This window comes from Piliocolobus tephrosceles, chromosome 10 (assembly GCF_002776525.5).
Source record: "Piliocolobus tephrosceles isolate RC106 chromosome 10, ASM277652v3, whole genome shotgun sequence".
Taxonomy (NCBI): domain Eukaryota; kingdom Metazoa; phylum Chordata; class Mammalia; order Primates; family Cercopithecidae; genus Piliocolobus; species Piliocolobus tephrosceles.
This window is the reverse complement of record NC_045443.1, coordinates 19581260-19608232: the sequence shown is the minus strand read 5'-3', so window position 1 is coordinate 19608232 and position 26973 is coordinate 19581260. Positions and strand designations below refer to the sequence as shown.

The following is a 26973-nucleotide window of genomic DNA, read 5'->3' as shown; positions in this document are numbered from 1 at the left end:
ATGTAGGTGCTTCTATGACTCCATACCACTTTACAGTACACTCAATTCTGATTTCCAGAATAGTGAAAGCACAGAGGTTTAGAGTCAAAAATAAGTTTTATAATGGCCTTCTTTTTTTTTTTTTTGGACAGAGTCTTGCTCTGTAGCCAAGGCTGGAGTGTAGGACGTGATCTCGGTTCACTGCAACCTCCGCCTCCTGGGTTCAAGTGATTCTCGTGCCTCAGCCTTCCAACTAGCTGAGATTACAGACATGCACCACTACATCCGACTGATTTTTGCATTTTTAGTTGAAACAGGGTTTCATCATGTTGGCCAGGCTGGTCTCGAACTCCTGGCCTCAAGTGATCCACCCACCTCGGCCTTCCAAAGTGCTGGGATTACAGGCGTGAGCCACCTCACCAGGCCAAGATGGCATTTTTGACACAGGTAGGGAAAATCAAATCCACAGAAGCACCTAATATATCTTAAGAACATCCTCATTTCAAAGAATAAAATCAGCAAGAATTGTGGAATCACACACATAAATTTGAGAATATGCAACACTGTTCCTATGCACTTTAGAACATTAGTTCTAAGCTTAAATTTTGTTTTAAGTCACTTTCATTAAAATATCTAAATTGCTTCCTATATAATATAGCACAGAAACAGAAAAAAAAACAAGCTGGTTTGGTGAGAAAGCAAGACTCTTGGAAAGAAGGAAACAGGATGCAGGCAGAAACACAGATTAATCTTAATTTAAGACAACTCTCTAAGAGAGGTTTACAACTAGTTCTAAAAGGCAGAGTGGCTCTCCCAAAATACCACTCTTTTAAGATGCTAATTTTAATTAATCGCTCTAAAGAGTAAACTTAAACAACTGTAAATTAGGTACAAGTAAATTATGTTTCTTTATAAAGAGAGAGGTAAGTTGCAACCTTGCCAAATTTTTGGTAGTAGATTACTCTCAATCTTCTCCTTGATGATCTAGTTCACTCCACAAAGAACAAGTTTTATTGTATTAATAAGCACTTTCACCAAAAGATGTTTGAGAGGAAAAAAATTTTTTTGATTGTTGGGTATCGCTCTGTCAGCCACACTGGAGTGCAGTGGTGCAATCTTGGCTCACTGCAGCCTCGAACTCCCAGCTCAAACAATCCTCCTACCTCAGCCTCCTGAGTAGCTGGGACCACAGGCATGTGCCACCATGCCTGGTTAATTTGTGTTTTTTTTTTTGTAGAGACAGGGTCTCACTATGTTGCCCAGGCTGGTCTTGAACTCTTAAGACTTCAGTGAACTGCCCACCTCAGCCTCCCAAAATGCTGTGATTATAGGCATGAGCCACTGGGACCAGCCAAAAAAAAAAAAAAACCTTTTTTGTAATAGGGAAAACTACGCTTCTAGATGGCAATGCCCATTATGTTAGAATTTTACTCACAGAATAATGTCCCAAGTTACAGGAAATCTCCAGGTGAATAGCACCCCAAAACGGTGCATCGTGGAATGAATATGTCCTTCAACGTATTAATGTAAAACTAGCTATCTTTATGATAGCTAAAATTTAAAAAGTTTCAATGAAAAAAGATATAAAGTCCTTTCCGTAAGAGTGCCTTTTAAAAGCTGGTTTTAAGCATTTCCACCACTTCTTTAATCACTCTTGTGTACATCATTTGGATAGAGGTACTATGGAGTTCAACCACACTCTGTGGAAACTTGGGCAGATTAACTATTTAACCTCTTGCCTCAGTTTTCCAATCTGTAAAGCAGAGACAGTAAAACCTACTTCACAGAGCAGCCGTGAGGATGACGGGTACGCAAAGCACCTAGCAAAGTGACTCAGCGCATAGAAGAGAAATGTTGGTCTCTTCTCCTTCCCCCACATACCTTCATAAGCACAGCACACTAAAAGAAGCTCAAAACATAAAATTACTAGAAATGTGAACACTCTAAGCTATGTCTTAAAAAACAAATAATATTTGAATTGCTCTTTTGGAAAGTTTGGAGAAAGGGTAAGTTAAAAAAAAAGCAAACACTTTTGGTATTTCAGACTCATGCAACATATTCTTAGGTCAACAAAACTCTGTTATTACAAAAAGAATTACCTTGTTAAAGGGCATGTATTTTCAAATTACTAAGTATATTACAATCTAACATACTTAAGATAAATCTGGGATTAAGCATATAAACTTTATTAGCAAAATACTGTTTTTGTGGATTCTACAATTTTTAACTCTTTGTGAGTCCACATACCAAAAAAAGCCAGGAAGTAATGAGATATACTTGGTATCAAAATTCAGCCCTTAAAACTAAGTCCTAATTTATCCAAAATTTGGGGAGAGAAAATTCCAAATCAAAAAGTAAAACATAAAGGCAAGCATTAAATTACCTGTATATGTTTGGGTCCAAAAGCAAGGCAGTATCTTTGGGTAGCTTTGATAAATGAACTACTTTAGTTTTTAACTGATGTCGTTCACTTTCATTCACCCACACATCAGGCAGACTATGAATTAAAAAACAAGTCAATAATAAAATAACATTAATTTTAGATTTACACTTCATGTGCCTTCACATTTTGGCATTTTCTGCTACTCTGATCAGTCCACATTAAGTGAACAAGTTTCCCAGAAGCCAGAGAAGTTCAGCTATCAACCTTAAAAGCAGGATGTGGAGTTCCAGATAAGAAATGGCAGTGTTAAATTTTAAACATGAATTCAGGAATAAATTAAACATTTTCAGTGGCAACATCTTATCAAATTAGAAATCTGTCAGAACACACTGGCTAGCTTTTAACTCAATTAGTGAAATTCATACTGATTTTGACTTGTTGGAAATCTGACAGTAAGTTTCTTTACTAATAGAGAAATAAAAGGGTCCAGTGCAGTGGCTCATTCCTCTAATTCCAGCACTTTGGGAGGCCAATGGGGAAAGATAACTTAAGCCCAGGAATTCAAGACTACACTGGCCAACATGGTGAAACCCCATCTGTACTAAAAATACAAAAATTAGCTGGGCATAGTGGCGCATGCCTGTATTCCCAGCTACTCCCCGGGCCAGGGCACAAGAATCACTTGAACCCAGGAGGCAGAGGTTGCAGTGAGCCGAGAGTGCACCACTGCACTGCAGCATGGGCAGCAGAGCGAGACTGTCTCTTTAAAAAAAAAAAAAAAAAAAAAAAAACCTATAAGATTAAAGTCCATTAAACAAAATAAATAAATAAAACCCCTGTAAGATGAAATTCCATTAAAAAAAACAATGCATGTGGCCATTAACACTGAATTCAAAGAAATTCAACTCTACAATAAAATTCAAATGAATGTATTTTGATATTTGGATTAATCCATTTCCTGAACATTAGGAATATACACGTGTGAATTTGATTTTTTTGAACAGGGTCTCACTCTGTCCCTCAAGCTTGAGTTGTAGTGGTGCAATCATGGCTCACTGCAGCTTCAACCTCCTGGGCTCAACTGATCTCCCCACCTCAGTCTCCTGAGTATGTGGGACTACAGGTGACACCATCACAACCAGCTAATTTTTTTGTTTTTTGTTTTCCTGTAGAGACAAGGATTCACTATGCTGCCCAGGCTGATCTCAAACTCCTGCCTTAAAAGCAATCCTTCTGCCTCAGCCTCACAAAGCACTGGGATTACCAGTATAAACCACTGCGCCCAGCCATTGGCCACATATGTGAATCAGGCATACATAATAAAATCTCTTTCAATGAAATTTATTATATTCTTGATGCTTATAAATTTTGTCCAATATTTCTATAATATATCCTCATTTCCTTTTATAAAAAGAAAATTTTAATAAAAAGATAAAGCGAAAATTACATGAAATATCTGAACTAAGGAACATCTAGGTCAGAAGTGCTCTAAATGGGCACAAAAGCTTAAAGGAAAATGTAATCACTGTCAGAAAATTAGTCAATTGCTTTTTCTATAAAATACCATTCACTATGCACCAGAGAACATTTACAAATTTTTTAAATAAAAGATTCAAACAAAGGCACAACTATGGCTGCTTGCATACTGTTTGGAGGTCACTAAAAATGCTAAAAATGATTTAAAATTTATATACTTTTTCGTTTTTGAGACAGAGTCTCACTGACGCCCAGGTTGAGACCCTGTCTCAAAAAAACAAACAAACAAACAAAAAAAACACCACACAAGATTTAAAAAGCTTAAGATTTTTGTTTTGTTGTTTTTGTTTTTGAGACGGAGTCTCGCTCTGTTGCCCAGGCTAGAGTGCAGTGGCGTGATCTTGGCTCACTGCAACCTTTGCCTCCCGGGTTCAAGTGATTCTTGTGCCTCAGCCTCCGAAGCAGCTGGGATTATGGGTACGCACCACCACACTCAACTCAGCTAATTTTTGTATTTTTAGTAGAGACGGGGGTTTCACCATGTTGGCCAGGCTGGGGGTCTCAAACTGGCGGCTTCTCCCAGCCTCCCAACTTTCTGATCCCAAAGTGCTATAATCCCAAAGTGCTAGGACTACAGGCGTGAGCCACTGCCTCCAGCAAAAAATAAATAAATAAATAAAACTAAAAATAAAATAAAAATAAAAAAGGCTTAAGTTTTGAAGCATAATATACATAGGCCAGATAGTCTAAGACCTTTCAGAGTATCTCTTTAATCCTGACAACCTCAAAACATTGTAAAGTGTAATTTTGTTTTATTTGAATTTAACAAATTATTTTTGTACATAAGATTTTAACAAAACTAAAACATGAACTTATTACTTACGTATAGTATTTCAAATACTTACATGTCTTCAGGCATCCAATGAAGCAAAAGTTTGATCTTCCCAGAATCTTCTTTTCTCTTAGCTATTACCTGATAATGACATGAAAATAAATCATAAAAACAATGCGTGAAACATCATTTTTCATGTATTGTTAAAAAATACTTTTGGGGCCAGGTGCAGTGGCTCACGCCTGTAATCCCAGCACTTTGGGAGGCCAAGGCAGGTGGATCACAAGGTCAGGAGTTTGAGACCAGCCTGGTCAATATGGTGAAACCCTGTCTCTACTAAAAACACAAAAATTAGCTGGGAGTGGTGGCAGGCATCTGTAGTCCCAGCTACTCAGGAGACTGAAGCAGGAGAATCATTTGAACCCAGGAGGTGGAAGGTGCAGTGAGCCAAGATCACACCACTGCACTCCAGCCTGGGCGATAGAGCAAGACTCCATCTCAAAAAAAAACAAACAAACAAAAAAACTTTTACCTCTAATCAAGAACTTAAGTGTTCATACCCTGGAAGAGATAGTACCACCACTACAATCCTGTCTGCTTTGTAGTTCTTCCCTGCTTTGTAACACTCAACCTGTCTTTCCACAAGACTGAAAACTCAATGACATAGGAATATTTCTTACCCTATGAACCTTTGTGTCATACCACCTATAGTAGTATTTAGTATAAAATGAATTAATTAAATGTTTGGAAATCTATCCTAAAAAAAAAAAAAAAAAAACCTAGATTCAGTAAAAGCTCTGTGGCCAAGGATGTTTGTGTTACAGTGAACACCTTCGAGCACTTCAGGCCCAAAAAGGGGACAGCAAATATTCCAACACTAAGATCTAGGAACTGTACTCATTAATACCTATTCTCTCCATCCAAGCTGCCATAACCCAAGTTCAGGTCTCCATTCTTCTGGACCTCCTCAAGTCATCAAAGCTACTTTCCACTCAGTACCCAGAAGGCTTTATCAGGACAAATTCAGTAGTATCACTTTCCCGACAAACTCTTCAACAGTTCCCCCTAGCACTTAGGAAAGGGTAACTCTAAGTATGGTGCAGAAAACTCTTCAGGATCTGGCCTCGCTAGGCCTCAGCTATTTCATGGTTTTCTGCCTTGAACTCCTTTAGCATTATATTTAGAACAGTTTCCCAAACTATGGAACATATAATAGAAATATTGTCCTGATCTCTAACTTAAAACAACCAGCTCTCTGGGGCTTTCTGTGCACCAGCAGCATTAATGTCTTACAAAAGAACAGTTATCATATTCACATATCGTTTTAGAGTGCTGGGCACACAACAGTAAAACAAAACAAATCCCACCCTACTAAAACTACACACTTATTTATATGAAAACCAGAGCTCACAGCTTTTGGAAGGCTTACTACAGGTCATTTCCTCGGTGGCTCACGCCTGCAATCCCAGTACTTTGGGAGGCCAAGGTGGGAGGATCATCTGAGCCCAGGAGTTCTAGACCAGCCTAGGCAACATAGGGAGATTCTGTCTCAATACAAAAAATTAGCCAGGTATGGCAGTGCTTGCCTGTGGTCCCAGCTACTTGAGAGGCTGAGGTGACAAGATCACCTGCCCAGGAGCCGTGACTGTGCCCATGCACTCCAGGCTGAGCAACAGAGTGAGGCCCCGACCCAAAAAAAAAAAAAAGTCACTTCCTTAAAAAGCAATGTACTGCAGAATCACAGTAAAAATTGAGAACAAAAACGGTAACATGTTTCATTAGGCTATCTCTAATAGCTTTTCAATTGTCTACAAGTTCTGGTTCTGCTTTAAATAAATAAAAGCTGCAAACCATTAGATTACGTACACATTTAAACGTGGTTTATTCAAGAAATGTGACCAGAAACCCCAATTAACGTATCTAGACTCCAAAGTATGACTTTGGCTCTATATAAAACCAATTACTGAACATTCATTTATATATTCAGCAAAAATAACTTATGTATGCTTCATTTTTTGATTACTCATTTTAACTCAGGCAATTAACCTAGGCAAATATAGGTCTCAGTTAAGTCAAATAAAATTTATATCAAATTTTTACTCCCACCATCCCAACACTTTCTTGCCTGGCATATGCTGCGTTTGCCCATGCGCATACACAATTACCCATCTTACCCATCTCCTTTTTAGGACACATGAGTTATCACCTTTTCCGCGTTGCCCCTCCCCTACAACTCCAATAATGGGTGAAAAGTCTCTAGTCCATGTCTTCAAAATGCTGAGTGCTTATTCTACATTAGCATGTATCACACCATATTGCCATTGCTTTATGTGCCTACCTTCCCTCGCCAAGTGTGGAATGTAGAATATGGTAGACAATTCAGTCTCTACCCTAGGTACTAACCCAAACATTTCCAATAAATGGAGAATGCAATGCAATATAATGGAATACTATGCAGTCATTTAACATTGGGTTTACACACACACTAATAAAAACAAGTAACAGGTGGGCGGAACACTTGAGGTTAGAAGTCTGTGACCAGCCTGGCCAACATGGTGAAACCCTATCTTCACTAAAAACATAAAAATCAGCCAGGCGTCATGGTGCACATCAGTAATCCCAGCTACTCGGGAGGCTGAGGCAGGAGAATTGTTTAAATCAGGGCAGTGGAAGCTGCAGTGAGCCAAGATCATGCCACTGCACTGCAGTCCAAGCAACAAAATGAGTTAAGACTCCGTCTCAAAAAAAAAAAAAGTAGCAATGGTACTAATATTATCAAAGTAAAGGGTTTTTCAACAACCTTGTCTCAATTTCACTTTTATTTTTCAAGATGAAGTCTCACTCTGTCACCCAGGCAGTGCAGTAACATAATCTCGGTTCATTGCAATCTCTGTCTCCTAGGCTTGAGCATTCTTCCCGCCTCAGCCTTCTGAGTAGCCAGAACCACAGGTGCAGCCACTAGGCCTAGCTATGTCTTTTTTATTTTTTCTAGAGAGGGGGTTTCACCATTTTGCCCAGGCTGGTATCAAACTCCTGAGCTCAGGTGATCTGCCCACCTCAGCCTCCCTCTCAAGTGCTGAGATTACAGGTGTGAGTCACATCACCCAGCCTCAACTTCACTTTTAATCATGTATTTTCACAAATACATATGAATTAAAGGAGTTTAAATAATTAAAGAAGCTTTAAATAATCAAGCCAAAGCCATGTTATTATTAAGGGGATGAAAATGCCATTTGTTTTACTATCTAAGTATGTGGCTTAGCTCAGCCAATCAAAAGCATTCATAGTGGATGAAATTTTTAAGTCTTTCCATTTCTATTACTCAAAAAAGTTGCATTTTTTAATTTAGCTGACTCTGTGCTTGTGCCTTCAACACTTACACACCAATTTTCTGCTCCTCAATAAGGAAAGCATGCTTGATCCTGTCACGAACACATTTAGCACACATGGAACCACCACAGGCCCTGCAGACACGTTCTTTGTTTTGGACAATCTCAGGGAGAACTTTAGCTCTTACAGCACGAACCCCTCAATGTCTGTCTGGGCACATGCCACATGCAGATTTTGGTGCTTTCCCAACGTTCTTAGTAAAAAGGTAAACAACTCTATTACCAAGGGTCCGGGACAGCCTTGTTTTGTTAGAGGCTGTATCATAGAAAAGCCTACGACATTATGTCAAACGCTGGACCAGTCTGAGTTGGGATGCAGACAACATCCCAGAAGAGGAAGAAGAAAGTCTTTGAAATATTTTTAAATGAATAAACAGTAAAGAAAAAATACTAATGAGAAGGAAAAGTCTCTAATTTACAACTTAAGGCACGTGTTATCTCCTGGAGTTTTTTGCTGTAGCTGGTTTTATTTTAAATGAAAGGTAGGCCAATAAGTCTAGGTTTAAGCTTAAGGAATCTATGCAAGTTAACATCAATCTGAACAGAAAGACCTAAAAAAGTATAAGAAAAGCAATACTTTCCTTTCATTACCAGATTCTGAAAATTAAGATAATGCTTAAATAAAATAAAATCAGGCAAAACAATAAGGTCAAACTCTTAAAATTTCCATATAAACAAAATTAGAACTTTAGTGTTTTAATAATCTTAGTCTCAATTTTTTTAACCAAGTTCCAACCACCCAAACAAAATAATGTTATAATGTCATCCTGAACATATACTAGGACTGAGTAAAAGCAGAGTTTTAAGCAAAAATAAAACACTGTCTGCACTATATAAAAACCTGTGGCCAGGCCAGGTGCAGTGGCTCACACCTATAATCCCAGCACCTTGGGAGGCTGAGGCAGGAGGACTGCTTGAGCCCAGGAGTTTGAGGCCAGTCTGGACAACATGGTGAATCTCTGATTCTATTTTTTATTTTTTTTAAGTATTTAAAAAAAAAAAAGTCTGTAGTCAAATAAACACTCTGATTCTACACTTGGCAACAAAATTAAAAAGCCCAAACACAGGTCTAGAGCTGTTAAAAAAAATACCTCTACAATGAAATAATACATAAAAACAATGCAAGCCAACCAAGCACAGCAAGCCAACTGATTGGTAACTAGGATTCTGCTGACCTCTTCTGGAGAAGGCTCGAAAGAATTAATGAAATAAGGCTAATTAGGCAAACCAAACAGTATAGTACCTCATATCCTTCTTTTAACCAATTGTTTCATTATTTGTATTCTTTTCTATAAAAGTTAATTTGATAACAAAGTAACTTAAATTTGCAGTTAGTACTGAATGTTTTTTACTACTAACAGAATTGATTCTGTTTAACATGTACTGCCTCCATCAAAACCTTCCCAGTTATAAAACTTCGGAGAATTTGCTCATCTAGCTCCTTTCCTTTCTATTGTGTCCAATGAAGACCTTATCTCATTATGGATGTCTCTTCCTTCCACTTTCCTTCCCCAGGAAAAAAATCATTCTTCGGATTACATTCCACCTTTGTGACTTTTCCTCAGTTAAGGTACCTCTGCCTCCTCACTGTGACTTAAGGGTGCACATCACTCATTCCTAGGTTTTTAAGCTTACAATATATGTAAGTTTCAATGTTCTTAAGTCCTCTCAGATGTTTTCTATAGCTCAAAAACTTTTCATTTTCATGGACTACTTTGACTCTGAGCAAATTTTTTATTTTCTTTCTAGACTTCTAATATTATTACCACTATTTTTGGTTCCTTCATTTTCCTTTTTTTTGGAGCCATCTCTATTCCTCCCATGGTGAGGCTAAGGATTTCATCAAAAGGAGCTGCTCTAATGAAAGTATATGCAAGTTAGTGCTTCCCTTTTACATCACTACTCCCTTATCTGTAGAGACACTAGCTCATTACCAGACCACCAGTTTACTAAATCTATTGCCCTTTAAATCATTAAATGTTTGGTGAGCCCCAACACTTCAATCCTCATGCTTTCTCTTTATTTACACTTATTTCCTAAGTAATCTCATCCAGTCTAATACCTATAAATACCACAAATACACTAAAAATTCCCATATTTTCTATCGCCTCTTATTCTAATATCCAGTATCTCATCTATCCATAATTCATGTCCACACTAACTCCAAAAGATAAACAGAATCCAACCCTTATCTCCACTGCAAACATCCCAGTCTAAGCCACTATCATTCTCTCTTGAAATACTGAAAAGACAAATTCCCCTTCACTCTCACCCATGACTTTCTACAATTTGTTCTCAACACAGAAATCAAAGCGAACATGTTAAAGCCTGCATGAGGGAAAGGAACAACAGTAGGTTTTCTAGGGCAGGAGGTGGAGGTAGGAATGTACTACAAAGCTACACCAGAAAACTTCAGAGTGCTGGACTATTCTATCTTAACTGTGATGGAGCTTGCCTCAGTGAGTACAACTTTCAAAACTCATAGAAATGTATACTTTCAATGGGTACAGTTTATTATATATAAATTATACCTCAATAAAAATTATTGACACTAAGTTTCTTTACTAAGAGAAAAATAAAAGGGCCGGGCACGGTAGCTCACGCCTGTAATCCTAGCACTTTAGGAGGCCAAGGCGAGTGGATCACTAGAGGTCAGGAGTTCGATACCAGCCTGGCCAACACGGCGAAACCCTGTCTCTACTAAAAATACAAAAATTAGCTGGGCATGGGGACGCTAATTTAGTAGTAGTCCCAGCTACTCGAGAAGCTGCAGCACAAGAATCGCTGGAACCTGGGAGGCAAGAGGTTGCGGTGAGATGGCACGGTGTCACTGCACTCCGGCCTGGGTGACACAGCAAGGCTTGTATATTATTTTAAAAATCAGGCCAGGCACGGTGGCTCACTCCAGCACTCTGGGAGGCAAAGCCAGGAGGATCACTTGAGCCCAGGAGTTTGAGACCAGCCTGGGCAACCTAGCAAGATGTCGTCTCTACCAAAAAAAAAAAAAAAATCAGAAAATTAGCCAGGCATGGTGGTGTGCTCCTACAGACCAAACTACTTGGGAGACTGAGGAGGGAGGACTGCTTGAGCCCAGGAGTTTGAGGCAACAGTGAGCCATGATCATACCACCACATTCCACCCTGGGTGACAGAGCAAAACTCTGACTCAAAAAAATAAAACAAACAAACAAACTAAATCAGACCATGCCTATTCAAACCCCTTCAATGGCTTCCCATCTCACACAAAATAAAAGCTGAGGTCTTAGTCCACCAAGGTTCTCCTTATTATCTCTCAAACTTAACTCCTACTCTCTCCTCTTCCCTTGTTCCCTCCAGCTACACTGCCTACTCTGCCTACTCACTGTTGTTCTAATATACCTGACATAGTACCACCTCAGTAGGTTACACCTCATCTTCCCTCTGGCTAAAGTGCTTATCCCCCACTAATAATTGAATGGCTCATGCTCTCATTACAAGTTTGTAAAATTTTACTAATTTATCTTGTTTTATCATGTCTCTTCCATTAGAGTAACTGCATGGTATTTTTTTGTTTGGTTGTTTGATTTTAATCTGTTTTGTTCACTGCTATGTCATTAGTACCTGGCTCACAGTAGGTGCTCAATTTTTAATGAGCATCTTAATATTTAAAACACTTAAGTGAATGAACAAACTAGCTCTGATGCCACACTCTGGACATGGTGACAACATCTTACTGACCTCTTAAAAAAAAAAATCTAATTACAGACCTACCATATCATGAAACTATGTTCCCGAATTTCAAAGGAGGATCTCAACTAGCCTTGCTGAGCAAGGCCCTAACCTTGCTGAATCCCCACAAAATCCCCAGAGCAGCCATATTAACTGTTTCTGGTCTCCAAATCCTGTATTTTCCCCCCACAACTCTTTCATCCTTGTCTAGATAAATGTATTTCCTATGTTCTTTAAAAGAGAATAAGGACACTTTTCCTCAAATTCATGGCTCTCATGTCTTCCAATCTTAGAAAAAGTTTTCTTTCCTTTGCATTTAATTTTCCACTTTCTTGCCTTTGACTCCAAATTTTGTTCTATCACTCTCTCCTTTATATCCTTATCTAATTTCCAAAATATACAATTCTACCCTTAAATATTCTAAAACTTGTATGGAATGTACTGATACCTAACTATTGCTCTATTTTCTATCTTGCCCTTTTTCTTTTTAAGTTATTTAATAGTGTCCATTTAATTGGTATATTTGCTGTCAATAAATTGACAACACAGGAGGAACAAAAGGGTGAGCTCCTAACCAGGCTCCCATGCAAGGCTCAAGCAGGACCTATCTTCCCTGTAGTATCACACATATCAATCTAAATACCACAAGAGTTCTCATCCTAGAATCCAAGAATGGCGTGGGGGTAAAGGTTCATAAACCCTATGTATTAACAATATACAAGTGGTTGGGCACAGGAGCTCAAGCTTGTAATCCCAGCACTTTGGGAGACCGGGGCAGGTGCATCACGAGCTCAGGAGATTGAGACCATCCTAACCATCCTGGCTAACACGGTGAAATCCTGTCTCTACTAAAAAAAATCCAAAAAATTTAGCTGGGCGTGGTAGCGGGCACCTGTATTCCCAGCTACTTGGGAGACTGAGGTAGGAGAATGGCATGAACCTGGGAGGCGGAGCTTGCAGTGAGCCAAGATCACACCACTGCACTCCAGCTTGGGCGACAGAGCAAGACTCCGTCTCAAACAAACAAACAAACAAACAAATAAACAAAAATACACAACTATACTAGATCACACCAGGAAAGGTAATACAACCTTTTTAGTCCCTAGTTTCATTATCCGAAAAATTCAAGTTGGGGGCAACACTGGTTATGTGGTAACTAAAAACATAAATTAATTTACAAGATACATTTAATAACCTACATTATGTCAAGCATGCCTCCATTTAAATTTAGTCCATAAACAAGACAAGGTTAGCCTGGGCAACATGGTGAGACCCCGCCTCTACCAAAAATAAAAAAAATTAGCCAGGTGTGGTAGCGCATGCCTGTGGTCCCAGCTACTCAGAAGACTGAGGTGAGAGGGTCTCTTGAACACAGGAGATTGAGGCTACAGTGAGCCATGTTTGTGCCACTGCACTCCAGCCTGGGTGACAGAGTAAGACCTTGTCTTGGAAAGGGGAAGAAAGACAAAGGATATTAGCAGGGCGTGGTGGCTCACACCTGTAATCTCAACATTTTGGGAGGCTAGGACAGGAGGACCGCTTGAGGCAAAGAGTTCAAGACCAGCCTGGGCAACACAGCAAGATCTTGTCTCTACAAAAATAAATGTTTTTAAAAAAAAACCCCAAGGATGTCCCCTCTCACCATTCCTATTCAACACAGTACTGGAAGGCCTACCCAGAGCAATCAATCAGGTAAGATCAATAAAAGGCATCCAAATAGGAAAAGAGAAAATCAAATTTACTTTCTTCACTGACAATATGATTCTACACCTAGAAAAACCTGAAGATTTCTCCGAAAGCTCATAAACCTGATAAACGACTTTGGCAAAGTCTCAGGATACAAAAAAAAAATCACCGTAAAAAAATCAGTAGCATTTCTATACACCAATAACACTCAAGCTGACAACCAAATCAAGAATGCAACTCATTTACCATAACCAACACACACACACACACACACACACACACACACACACACACACACACACATCGAGGAATACATCTAACCAACGAGGTAAACAATCTCTACAACGAGAACTACAAAAGGCTGCTAAAAGAAATCACAGATGACACAAAATAGAAAAACATTCCATGCTCACAGATTGGAAGAATCAGTATCATTAAAATGGTGACAACGCCCAAAGGAATTTACAAATTCAATGCTACTCCTATCAAGCTACCAATATTTTTTAACAGAATTAGAAAAAAGTATCCTAAAATTCACATGGAATGAAAAGGAGCCCAAAGAGCCAAGGAAATTCTAAGCAAAAAGAACAAAGCCAGAGACGCCACTTTACTCGACTTCAAACTACACTATAAGGCTACAGTAACCAAAACAGTGCAATACTGGTACAAAAATAGACAAACAGCCAGGCGTGGTGGCTCGTGCCTGTTAATCCCAGCACTTTGGGAGGCCGAAGTAGGCAGATCACCTGAGGTTGGGAGTTCGAGACCACCCTAACCAACATGGAGAAACCCCGTCTCTACCAAAAATACAAAAGTAGCCAGGCGTGGTGATACATGCCTGTAATCCCAGCTACTCAGGAGGCTGAGGCACAAGAATCACTTGAATCCAGGAAGCAAAGGTTGCAGTAAGCCAAGATCATGCCATTGCACTCCAGCCTGGGCAATAAGAGCAAAAGCACGTCTCAAAAAAAAAAAGGAATAGACAAACAGACCAATGGAATAGGATAGAAACCCCTGAAATAAAACTGCACACCTACAACCAACTGGTCTTCAAAAAAGTTGACACAAATCAACAGTGAGGAAAGGACTCCCTAATTCAATAAATGGCACTGGAGAAACTGGCTAACCATATGCCAAAGAATGAAACTGGACCTCTACCTGAGCTCTCACCATATAAAAATTAACTCAAGATGGGTCGAGCATGGTGGCTTATGCCTGTAATCCCAGCACTTTGGGAGGCCAAGGCAGGCAGATCATTTGAGGTCAGGAGTTCAATACCAGCCTGGCCAACATGGCAAAACCCCATCTCTAATAAAAATACAAAAAGAAGCTGGGCGTGGTGGCACACACCTGTAATCTGGCTACTCGGGGCTGAGGGAGGAGGATCGCTTGAATCTAGGGGGTGGAGGTTGCAGTGAGCCTAGATCATGCCACTGTACTCCAACCTGGGCAACAGAGCAAGACTCTGTCTCAAAAGAAAAACAAGTAGGTACAAATAACAGGAAAGCTATATATAGTTGGGAAGTAAGCAAGGACATCTCCAACTGCCTTGAATAGTGAAATCCAAGGATGCTCTAAAAGGTCTTTATATAAAATAACATGGTGTTGCATATGATCTATGCAAAACCTCCCATATTAATTAAGTCAATACTATATAAATAGTTGTTACACTGTACTTCTTAATTTGTATGATTTTTATTGTGGTTCTTGTCTCCGCAAATATTATCAATCTGTGGTTGGTTGGAACCATGGTCGCAGAACCTGTGGATACGGAGGGATGACTGCATGTAGAAGAAAACACAAAAATGCAAAAAAACAAAAAAACAAACAAAAAAAACAACCTCTTTTATTATAGGAGATGAGGGAAATAGAGATTCAAACCAAACAAGATATTGATATCAACAAGGACCTTTTGTATTTCAATTCTCATGCATTTTTCAATTGAAATATAAAAAATAAAAGTAACCCAAATTTAGTGTATTTATAATTTTTTTTTTTCAGACAGGGTCTCACTTTGTAGCCCAGGCTGCAGTACAGTGCCGCAATCACAGCTCACTGCACCCTTGACCTCCTGGGCTCAGCCAATCCTCCCACCTCAGTCTCCCGGGTAGTTGGCACTACAGGTGCACACCACTATGCCTGGCTAATTTTCTGCATGTTTTTGTAGAGACAGGGATTTGCCAATACCCAAGCTGGTATTGAATTCCTAGGTTCAAGCAATCTGCGTGCCTTAGCCTCCCAAAGTACTAGGATTACAGGTGTGAGCCACCAAGCCTGGCTGTATTTGTTTGTTTGTTTGTTTTGAGACAGAGTTTCGCTCTTGCTGTCCAGGCCGATTGTGAGTGCAGTGGCGTGATTTCGGCTCACTGCGGCCTCCGCCTCCTGGGCTCAAGCAGTTCTCCTGCCTCAGCCTCCCGAGTAACTGGGATTACAGGTGCCCACCACCACACCTGGGTAATTTTTTGTATTTTTAGTAGAGACACGATTTTGCCCTGTTGGCCAGGCTGGTCTCGAACTCCTGGCCTCAGGTGATCCGCCTGCCTAGGCCTCCCAAAATGCTGGGATTACAGGTGTGAGTCACCATGCCCAGCCTGTATTTTGTCAGCCAAAATTAAACACATACTTTTCAGAGATTCGAATCACCAAAAGTATGATCTACAATGTACATTTATTAACTTAATTACACCAAACTACACCAATCTAAAAATGACTGAAAAACAAAATGAAAAGAGGCATGGAAGAAAGAACAACTCTCTATTACAACTCCTAATAAACCAAAAAATAAACTGCATTTATTCTTTTTCAAATTTGGTACTTTTCTTCTTCTATGTTGACAACATAGTCATTCAATAACTATATTGAGTGCCTATCATGTGCCAGGCAAAATTCTAGGCACTTGGGCTAGATCAGTGGAACAAAAGAGACTAAAATCCCTTCCTCATGAAGCTCTGATAGCAAATATAATCTTATTTTCTCTTTAACATAAACTTTGGATGGGTGCATGGGGTAAGGGGTGGCTCCATGCAGTACACAGAAATGTGAATGAAACTTTTTAGAGGTAAAAGGAGTCTCATGTTCTAATTTTGCAAATGAGGAAACCAGGTGAGAAAAGACACCTGGTTTACCTAATGTCAGAGCCCAGTAATGCCTAGTAGCACTACATGATGTGTCACCCCATTATTCCTAAGTAGCTCAAACTAAAGGCTAACATTTTCAGTTTAATCACAAACACGTAAAATTATAGGAAATGTGTGCTTTATAACCAATAATACAATACTTTAAATACTGATAAAACAAAAGGTTTTGTGATTTTTGTTAAATTGCATTTTCTTAGATTTTGAGAGATCTAGAAATGACTGTGGAAATATAATTAGCAAAGCTTTATATTTAATGTGAAAAAATAAAAGAATACTTACAGTACTATGAAAAACAACACTGTGTCCCTTCCCTAAACTTTCTATATGAGCTGAGAGGTTAAAGCATATGGCTCGATGTCTTATCGCATCCAGTGTTTGTGCATCGAAGAAATCATGTGGTCGTGCTAAAAGTCAACATAAAAAAAAGTAAAGAATATTTAGAAAAACATAACAGTAAAATAAAGACTGACACAATGAACAAATACGTACCTATCAATAGTATTTAAATGCAAGATATTTGCTGACAAAACATGAACTCTAGATAAGAAGACTAATATGCAAAAGCATTATTTCAACTAATGAGCGAATGTGGGTTAATTCTGACCCTTGGTAAGTTAAGTTCTAACCTTAAACCTCATGATTCCACATCTCAGCTACTTCATTTTTCATAAAACTTTATCTTTAGTAGATAAAGATAAACATCTCCCCAACATCTCTCCTCAGCATAAGGTCTGTATTTTCAGCAACCTGAGGAACATCATCTACGTATCAGGATCTCAAACTCACCACTGCCAAACATACAAAATAAATTTCATGAACATTTTGTATTATCATGTAATTTCAAGTTGTACAAATCTGACAATACAGTATTATTATTTTGAGGGTTTTGTTTGTTTGTTTGAGACAAGAGTCTCACTCCTTCACCCAGGCTGAAGTGCAGTGGCGCCATCTCAGCTCACTACAACCTTTGCCTCCCAGGTTCAAGCAATTCTCATGCCTCAACCTCCTGAGTAGCTGGGACTACAGGCGCACACCACCAAGCTCGGCTGATTTTTGTATTTTTAGTAGAGCTGGGTTTTCATCATGCTGGCTGGGCTGGCCTTGAACTCCTGGCCTCATGTCATCTGCCTACCTTGGCCTCCAAAAGTGCTGAGTATACAGGCATGGCCGCTGCACCCAGCCTATTTTCAGGTTTTTGACAAGTATTTTCTTGATTATGAACAACTATTCGAACAATGATCTAAGAAAATTACAAACAAATTTTTGGACGCCAATCAGTCCACCAAAGGTGCCAATCAACTCCACCAGTTATCACCTGTGTGACGGCAGAGCAAACTACTTAACCTGCATTACACTGTGCATTATTTGTAAAATGTAAAGTATCATTAACAATTTTCAATTGTAATTAAATAAAACAAATGCATATAAAAATGCCTTATAAATCATAAGGCCATTTATATTAATAAGCTCATATAACTGGTGTTTTTCTTTTTCTTTTAGACACAGTCTTATTCTGCTGCCCAAGGTGCTAGAGACCAGTGGTGTGATCATGGTTCACTGCAGTCTCTTAACTTTCTGGGCTCAAGTGATCCTCCTGTCTCAGCCTCTTGAGTAGCTAGGACTTCAGGCATGTTCCACCATGGAATTTTTTTGAAAGAACAAACTATTTCACAAACATACAGTAGGCAATATTTTAGTGTAACAGAAAAAATTATACATTGAAGATTTAATTTGGTAGGAACATTTTTCAAATTTCGATTTTCATCCCACTAATTATTATTATACATTGTTCTATTCTTATTCCTAATAAGAAAGTTGCTCAAATAAATACGTTGATTATTTTACATTTGTAGAGCCTACTAATACATGTAATTTTTCAAGATCTATAATTGAAAATTCAATTTTACTAATAAAAGAGTTGGCTTGATTCCCTGGTACAGCATATTGTGAATTACATATACGCTGATTTCCCACACTCTGGCTATTCAAAGAGTTCTCAAAACATCTACACAAATCCACCATAGCTTTTATGGAGGAATATTTTCACCAGTTGGCACATTAAACAGAACATACCTAAACAAACAGCTCTTTTCTCTGGATATTTCCACAAGAGAAAATAAAACACCAACTAGCAATAAATGAGCAGAACCCAGCCAGGCGCAGTGGCTCATGCCTGTAATCCCAGCACTTTGGGAGGCTGAGGCGGGCAGATCACAAGGTCAGGAGAACGAGACCATCCTGGCTAACATGGTGAAACCCCGTCTCTACTAAAAATACAAAAAATTAGCCGGGCGTGGTGGCGGGTGCCTGTAGTCCCAGTTACTCGGGAGGCTGAGGCAGGAGAATGCCATGAACCCAGGAGGCAGAGCTCGCAGTGAGCTGAGATCATGCCACTGCACTCCAGCCTGTGCAAAAGTGCGAGACTCTGTCTCAAAAAGGAAAAAAAAAAGAAAAGAAAAGAAAGGAGCAGAACCCAAGACTAAGAATGTAGTGACAATGGGAAATCAGAAAGAAAAAAGTACTTGACATTTTCAGGGTTGAGCAGGAGAGAGTTCTGAGAAATACATCACTTTCCTGTTAGATCAGTGGCTACTCGAAAAAAAAAAAATGTGTACTTTCCCCAAGTTCTCCAAATATATGCTTTTTCCTAAGAAGAATAAACACTTAGGGAAAATAATAACTCATCACTCTAAATCACTCAAATTGACCACTCCTCACTCAAATTTAAACACTGAAGCCATCACTTAAATTCACAATAATGAAAGGAGCCCTCAATCTTCAGCCTGTGCATTCAGACCTTAACCACACTATCTGCATTGTATATATCAAGAATACCAAACTAGAACAGTAGTCTCCAAAGTAGGTGTGTGTCATGATCCATTAGAGTAACTAAAGAATATAACACCTTTGTTAATTTCTTCATCTCATTCTTTTTCAATATTCCTTCTTGGCAATTTTGCATAATGTACATTAGTAGTATTACCCGTATACAATGTATAAATTACATGTGTTAAGACTGTGTGCTCAGTATTTTTTTAACTAATAAGATATATAATTTAAAACCTTTGATGCTGTACACAGTGGCTCACGCCTGTAATCTCAGCATTTTGCGAGGCCGAGGCAGGCAGATCACTTGATGCCAGGAGTTTGAGACTTGGTGGCCAACATGGTAAAACCCCATCTCTACTAAAAATACAAAAATTAGCTGGGCATGGTAGTGTGTGCCTGTAGTCCCAGCTACTGAGGAGGCTGACACACGAGAACTGATTGCACCTGGGAAGCACTGGTTGCAGTGAACTAAGACTGTACCACTGCACTCCAGCCTGGGCAATAAAGTGAGACCCTGTCTCAAAAAAAACAACAACAAAAACAAAACAAAAAAGTTGAAAGATCACAAACTGACAACCTAACATTACAGGTTGCTGTGAGTCAAGATCACACCACTGCAATCCAGCCTGGGCAGTAAGTATGAGACTCTGCCTCAAAAAAAATACTTTGGAAACCACAAAAATAGAAACTCTATTTTCCCATGGTTCAAAATTACATATATTGTATGATTTATCTTCTCCTTAGGTGTAATGATGATGATATGGTTATGTAGAAAAATATCTTTATGCTTAGGAATGCATCTTAAGAATTTTGGGTCCATGACCAAAAAAGTATGTAGGTAGGAAGATACAACAAATGTACCATATTGGTAAATCTCTAAGTGAAGAGAAATACAAGTATTTATTATACTATTCTTTCCATTTTAAAGTATATTTTGAAAAGCATTAAAAATACTTTTTAAAGATGTTTTAAAATAATGAAAAATTACATAAAAATTAAAAATAGATATATATTATATATATATATATATATACACACACACGTATTTAAATTTTATCAGGCTGGGTGGTGCAGGGACTCACACCTGTAATCCCAGCACTTTGGGAGGCTGAGATGGGTGGACCATGTGAGCTCAAGAGCTCTGGTCAACAAGACAAAACCCCATTTCTACCAAAAATGAAATACAAACATTAGTTGGGTGTGGTGGTGTGTGCCTGTAGTCCAAGCTACCTGGGAGGCTGGGGTGGGAGGATCACCTGAGCCCAGGAGGTCGAGGCTGCAGTGAGTCATGACTACACCACTGTATTCCAGCCTGGGTGACAGAGTGAGACTCTGTCTAAAGAAAAAAAAAAAAAGGTTAAAAAAAATTTTTTTTTCAAACAGAAAATTACATTTGCTGCAGTGCTGCTATTTAAAAGGTATATTTTTCAGTTATGTAAAAACTATCTTCTTGAATTACATGAGGAAGATACTAGGTAAAGATAACTGCTATAGATACGTATACTTTTAAAGAAAGAGTGAACTGCAGCAGCTGCAACCATGCTAACTCAAATCACAGCACTGTCTTAACAATGGCTCCCCACAGTGAAAAAGCTTTGGATCCTTTTTAAAGTTCATAAAGTAATATATGCAGGACTAACCCCATTCTCCTCAATAAAACAGATGACAAAAAGGTATTTTCATCCACCACCTCTCTCTGCCAACTCTCCCTATGCAGCCTGCCTGACAAGCTAAGTTAGTATGAGGGAAACACCACCGTCAAAAGAAACATATACTTAAGCCGGCACTAGTACTTTGTTTCTAAGCAAGAACTGGGTATTTAGCTGAATCTATCTTCTCTTTACAAGACAAAGAGTAACAAATTGCATAGATATTGCCAAGTATATAATGTGAAAAGTCCGAAAATTTAAATGATTACTGTGTATACACTGAGACTAAAATAATAATGAGGTTAGGTGAAACTGGTGGAGAAGTTATCTGGTTTTTGAGTACCATAATATATATTTAGCAATTTTCTGTGTGCAACTGCAAGATATTCGATATTAACACAAGTAAAATGACAATGTTAAATTTCTGTTTTTATAAAGGAGGTCAAAATGAAAATGGTACCATAAATAGCCAATGTTGATTAAAAATAAACATGATTACTTAAACAAAAAAGAAACTTAAGGCCAGGTGTGGTGGCTCACGCCTGTAATCCTAGCACTTTGGGAGGCTGAAGTGGGAAGATCACTTGAACCCAAGAGTTCAAGACCAGCCTGGAGAACACAGAGAGATCCCCATCCCTTCAAAAAATAAAAACTAGCCAGGCATGGTGTCTCAGGCCTGTAGTCCCAGCTACTTGGGAGGCTGAGGTGGGAGAACTGCTTGAGCCCAGGAGTCTGCAGCTGCAGTAAGCCATGATCTTACTACTGCACTCCAGCCTGGGCAAGAGTAAGATCCTGTATCAAAAAAAAAAAAAAAAGCAAGAATGAAACTAAGAGTTTAAGAAAGTTTGCTTTTCTCAGTTAACGAGGTAGGGAAAAAAAACCAACAACAGTTTTCTGGTCTGTTCATTTGTCCGCTATAACTCTATAGTAACAAAAAGATTTCAGTGTTTTACAGACTAATTTCATAGTCAGGAATTAGTGTCTGGAGTCTTGTCTATACTAATCAATCCCCAGAGAAAGGGTAACGTACAATCTATTTTTTCTTTCTAATTCACGCTTGGAGTGGACTTCCTTTCCACAACAGCTTCATTCACTCATTCACCCATTGGTAGTTCTTCATTGAGGATATACAGTTAAAACTAACCAGCTGGTCGGGGGCAGTGGCTCACACCTGTAATCCCAGCACTTTTGGGAGGTCAAAGCGGGTGGATCACAAGGTCAGGGGTTCAAGACCAGCCTGGCCAACATGGTGAAACCCTGCCTCTACTAAAAATACAATAATTAGCCGGGCGTGGTGGCGGGTGCCTGTAATCCCAGCTGCTCTGAAGACTGAGACAGAGAATTCCTTGAACCCGGGAGGCAGAGGTTGCAGAGAGCCGAGATCACACCACTGCACTCCAGCATGAGCGACAGTGCGAGACTCCATCCAAAAAAAAAGCCACAAACTAACCAGCTGACGCAAAGAAGCAGTGACCAGCTACACTCTGAGGTTTCAAAGTCTGTTCCTGCTCCCAGCATTTACAAGCCTTAACATCTAATTATTTTCTATCCTAAACATCAAGGATACATTTTGGTAAATAAGCACATAAACATTGTACATATATGTTACAACAGACTAGGTACTATGACACACATTACATTCAAATTGTTTTGCTATCGGCTGGGTGTGGTGGCTCACGCCTGTAATCCCAGCATTTTGGGAGGCCGAGAGAGGCAATCACCTGAGATCAGGAGTTTGAGACCAGGCTGTCCAACATAGTGAAACCCTGTCTCACATCACTGCACTCCAGCCTGATGACAGAATGAGACTCCATCTCAGAAAAACAAAAAACAAAAAAACCAAAACACTGCTTTGTTATCCACACACATTGCTTTGTGGTGGTTTTTCTGTTGTTGATTTTTTGAGACAGGGTCTCACTCTGTCTCCCAGGTTCAAGTGTGGTGGCGTGATCACGGCTCACTGCAGCCTCTACCTCGTAGCTCAGGTACAGACACTACTTTGGAGTAGATAGGTTACTTAACTTTTACTTGATATTTACTTTTAACATGTTCAAATTTTCTAAAATATTTCTAGAAATACCAATGTTACCATATTTTAAATGTTATTTTAGAAGAGAATCAGAGTAGCCCCCAAATCTAATTCTATACAGTTTATATTTGAAGGCCACATATACTCCATTAGCTACTATAAACATGTGCCACTGAATTCTCACTCACACTGACAGATGGGCATCCTACCTGTTTATTACTTTTAATAGAAGAGGAGTTGAAGTTCCAAGTGGATTTGCACAAAAGCCCAAGATATCTTTTAAAACCATCAAATACATCAGATTTTCTTAGTGTAACACTTACGTAATGAGCGTCGTCTTTTGTTCTTTAATTTCCTCCTTTTGTTCATTCCAGCTTTAGAAGGAGATTCTTCTTTGGCCTTTGGCTGGCTTGAAACTTTTGAGGAGTTCTGCTGACTGAAGTGTGTGGGTACATGACGAGCTAGCCCTCCCTGAGAAGCAAAGCTGGCATTGCAGCCACCAACAACACACTAAAAGAATATAAAACAGAAATAATGTCAGGCATACTGTGTAGGGCACGAGAAGAATCTACATGAGTGAGTATCTAGTATTTTCAGAAGTAAATAAGTAGTATAATAGAACTAATTCCAGAAAGGAAGCATAAGGGACTAGTAGTCTTTTCACTTTATGAAGTAAGCTGCCAAGTAAGATGACATACATTAGACAAAGCTTGAAAATGCACCAAGTTTCACGACCTCCCAGTTTACTGCTATTTCCACCACTATATGCAATACAAAAATAGTGGGATCTTCTTCCTAGAAAAATCTGGTTTTGAATTAATCATTTTTATAGCAGGAGCAATAAGCTGTTTTTGCAACAAAGAATTAGATATCCTGACAATGACTGGATTCCTGAATTTTATTTTTATTTTTTTGAGACAGAGTCTTGCTGTTGCCCAGGCTGGGGTGCAGTGGTGCGATCTCCGCTCACTGCAACCTCTGCCTCCTGGGTTCAAGTGATTCTTGTGCCTCAGCCTCCCAAGTGGCTGGGATTACAGGTGTGTGCTACCATGCCTGACCAATTTTTGTATTTTCAGTAGAGATATGGTTTCGCCACGTTGGCCAGGCTGGTCTCGAACTCCCGGTCTCATGTGATCTGTCTGCCTCGGCCTCCCAAAGTGCTAGGATCACAGGTGTGAGCCACCATGCCAAGCTGGATTCCTGGATTTCTGGAGTATTTTTCTTTTTTTTTTTTTGAGACGGAGTCTCGCTCTGCCGCCCAGGCGGGAGTGCAGTGGCCGTATCTCAGCTCACTGCAAGCTCCGCCTCCTGGGTTCACGCCATTCTCCTGCCTCAGCCTCCCGAGTAGCTGGGACTACAGGCGCCCGCCACCTCGCCCAGCTAGTTTTTTGTATTTTTTAGTAGAGACGGGGTTTCACGGTGTTAGCCAGGATGGTCTCGATCTCCTGACCTCATGATCCACCCGTCTCGGCCTCCCAAAGTGCTGGGATTACAGGCTTGAGCCACCGCGCCCGGCCGTATTTTTCTTATGATACGTGTTACTTCAAAACCTTTCAGTCGACTTCCTAGTGTTATACACTATTAAAACAGGTGACAGAAAAATTCAATATTGGCTTTTTAATGTATTTTTTTCTTTTTTTTGAGACAGGGTCTCAGTCTGTCACCCAGGCTGAAGTGCAGTGGCATGATCTCGGCTCACTGTAGCCTCGACCTCCCAGGCTCAAGCAATCCTCCCACCTCAGCCTTCCAGGTTGCGGTACTATAGGCACATGCCACCACGCTCAACTAATATTTTGTTGTTGTTGCATTTTTTGTAAAGAGGGGGTTTCACCATGTTGGGTAAGCTGGTCCTGAACTCCTGGGCTGAAACCATCCACTTGCCTCGGCCTCCCACAGAGCTAGGAGGTGTGCTCCACCACACCTGCCTTGTCTTTGTAACTTACTTTATTACAAATTTCTTAAGCTTCAGATGAAAACCCATACGGACTACATTTAATATTTTTAAAATAAATAAAATTAATTTGCTAAACAATTAGATCTAGCCTTTCTCTTAGAAAAGACATGTTCAGTGTTGGTCATATGCAGCACTCTATAATATCCTTCAAATACTGCCTCTTTAGCCTTCTGTACTAGCAATATTAAGAAATCAAAAGGTTAACTACCCGAGTCACCTTACAGATGTGCTATTTTGACAAAGAATGCAAAATGTTCAGGTGGCACCAGAATTAATATATACAAATTAACTACGGTGTAAGTGTGTGATTTCTAATTATATCTTGGGGGGAAAAAATTTGCAGGTCTTCTAACAAATGAATCGTGGTAATTAAAGCAAAACAAAACAGAAATGTCCACAGACGGATGGATAATGACTTTTCTATTAGTCATTTAACCAATTTACTTAGTTTCTGACTTACCAAACTCTAAGTATACAAATTTGTCATGTTAAAAAAACAAATATATTCATCATGTTATCCCCAGGCGGTTTATCTTGTAAGAGTTCATCTAGATAACAGCATTTAAAAATTCAGATGCCTCAGGCTCTTTCCTTCAATCGAGGTACCTCTACCTATTGTAAGCTGCTAAAATCACAACACAGCCCTTTTTTTGTAAAAATCGTAACTTTCCTCATAAAGTCTCTCTAAATCTGCCCCAAATGGGCAAGAGCTAATTCTCCCTTGAGGCTGTCCTCACACTTAACTGCGTATCTATATACTTATCCCAACTCACTTTCCATTTTGAACACAGAGATGTATATTTATGAATATTTGTATTTCCAGAAGCATCTTGCAAATCATAGATATTACTAAGTATATTAGCAGAACTAAACAGCTATATGTTTACTGATGCTGATTAAAAAAAAATCACACATTCTTCTTATATGGTATCCATTAATAATTACTCTCTTTATTTTGACATACAAAATATATTCTGGGGGCTCCTTATGGCCCTCAGCATCTCTATGAAAAATGTTTACTTACTCTATGGTGCATACTAAGTTAAAAAAGAGGTAGAAATAAATGATTCAAGACTTTAGTTCAAATACTTATCTACGTCCAGTATTACACAATATGCTAAAAGTATAAGGATGAGTAAGATATCGTTACTAAAGGAGCTTCTGTATGTTCAGCAAAACATACATATAAAGCAGTAACTTCAAAGGAGTACCGTAAGGCCTAATTAAAGCACAGGGCTATGGGAAACCCTGAATAGAGGCAATTAGCCATATTCATTGCTCTGAAATTAGTATTTAATTCATACAACAACCCGATGAATGGCATGGTCCTCAAATAGGCTGCAACAAGAATTTTCACCTACCGATTCTGACCATGAAAAGTCAGCATTTAATGATTTCTTTATATAAAATTTAAAATTTTACCACACATATTTTAAGTACCAAGAAATAATAACGCTTTTTAGAGTCGCCATCTCTTCTGTGGAGTACCACGTTGCCACAGAACTACATGGTCCACTGCCAAGGTCACTGCAACCCTACGAACCACTAGCCAAATATCTGCTACTCAACACTTTAAATATTGTTATTGTTACTGAGTAAATGAACATTTAACTTTATTTCATTTAAATTAATATTAGTCATCCAAGTGAAATTCACATTACATAAAATTAACCATTTGAAAGTGTACAATTCAGTGGAATTTAGTGTATTCACAATGTTGTATATTCACCAGCTCCACATTCTCACCAACACTATTTTCATGTTTTTATTAAAATCATCCTAGTGAATGTGAAGTGGTATCTTGTGGTTTTCAACCGCATTTCTGTAATGACCAATTTAACTTTTAATTTAAAACCTGAGTCGAGCACAGTAGCTCATGCCTGTAATCCCAATACTTTGGGAGGTTGAGGTGGGTGGATCACT

At 39.1% G+C, this 26973-nt stretch overlaps 1 protein-coding gene and 1 pseudogene across 2 annotated transcripts in view; both read right to left on the bottom strand.

Moving 5' to 3' along the window:
- AEBP2 (AE binding protein 2) overlaps positions 1-26973 on the bottom strand; it is an 83519-nt gene that overhangs the window by 3885 nt on the left and 52661 nt on the right. For both annotated transcript variants that reach the window (XM_023226133.3, XM_023226134.1), the window contains exons 4-7: positions 23420-23606; positions 16869-16993; positions 4744-4811; positions 2363-2476 (exon numbers count right to left, since the gene is read on the bottom strand). In XM_023226133.3, the coding sequence (XP_023081901.1) occupies positions 2363-2476; positions 4744-4811; positions 16869-16993; positions 23420-23606 (494 nt within the window). The remainder of the gene's footprint in view (positions 1-2362; positions 2477-4743; positions 4812-16868; positions 16994-23419; positions 23607-26973) is intronic.
- Positions 8011-8385, bottom strand: LOC111552091 (annotated as a pseudogene).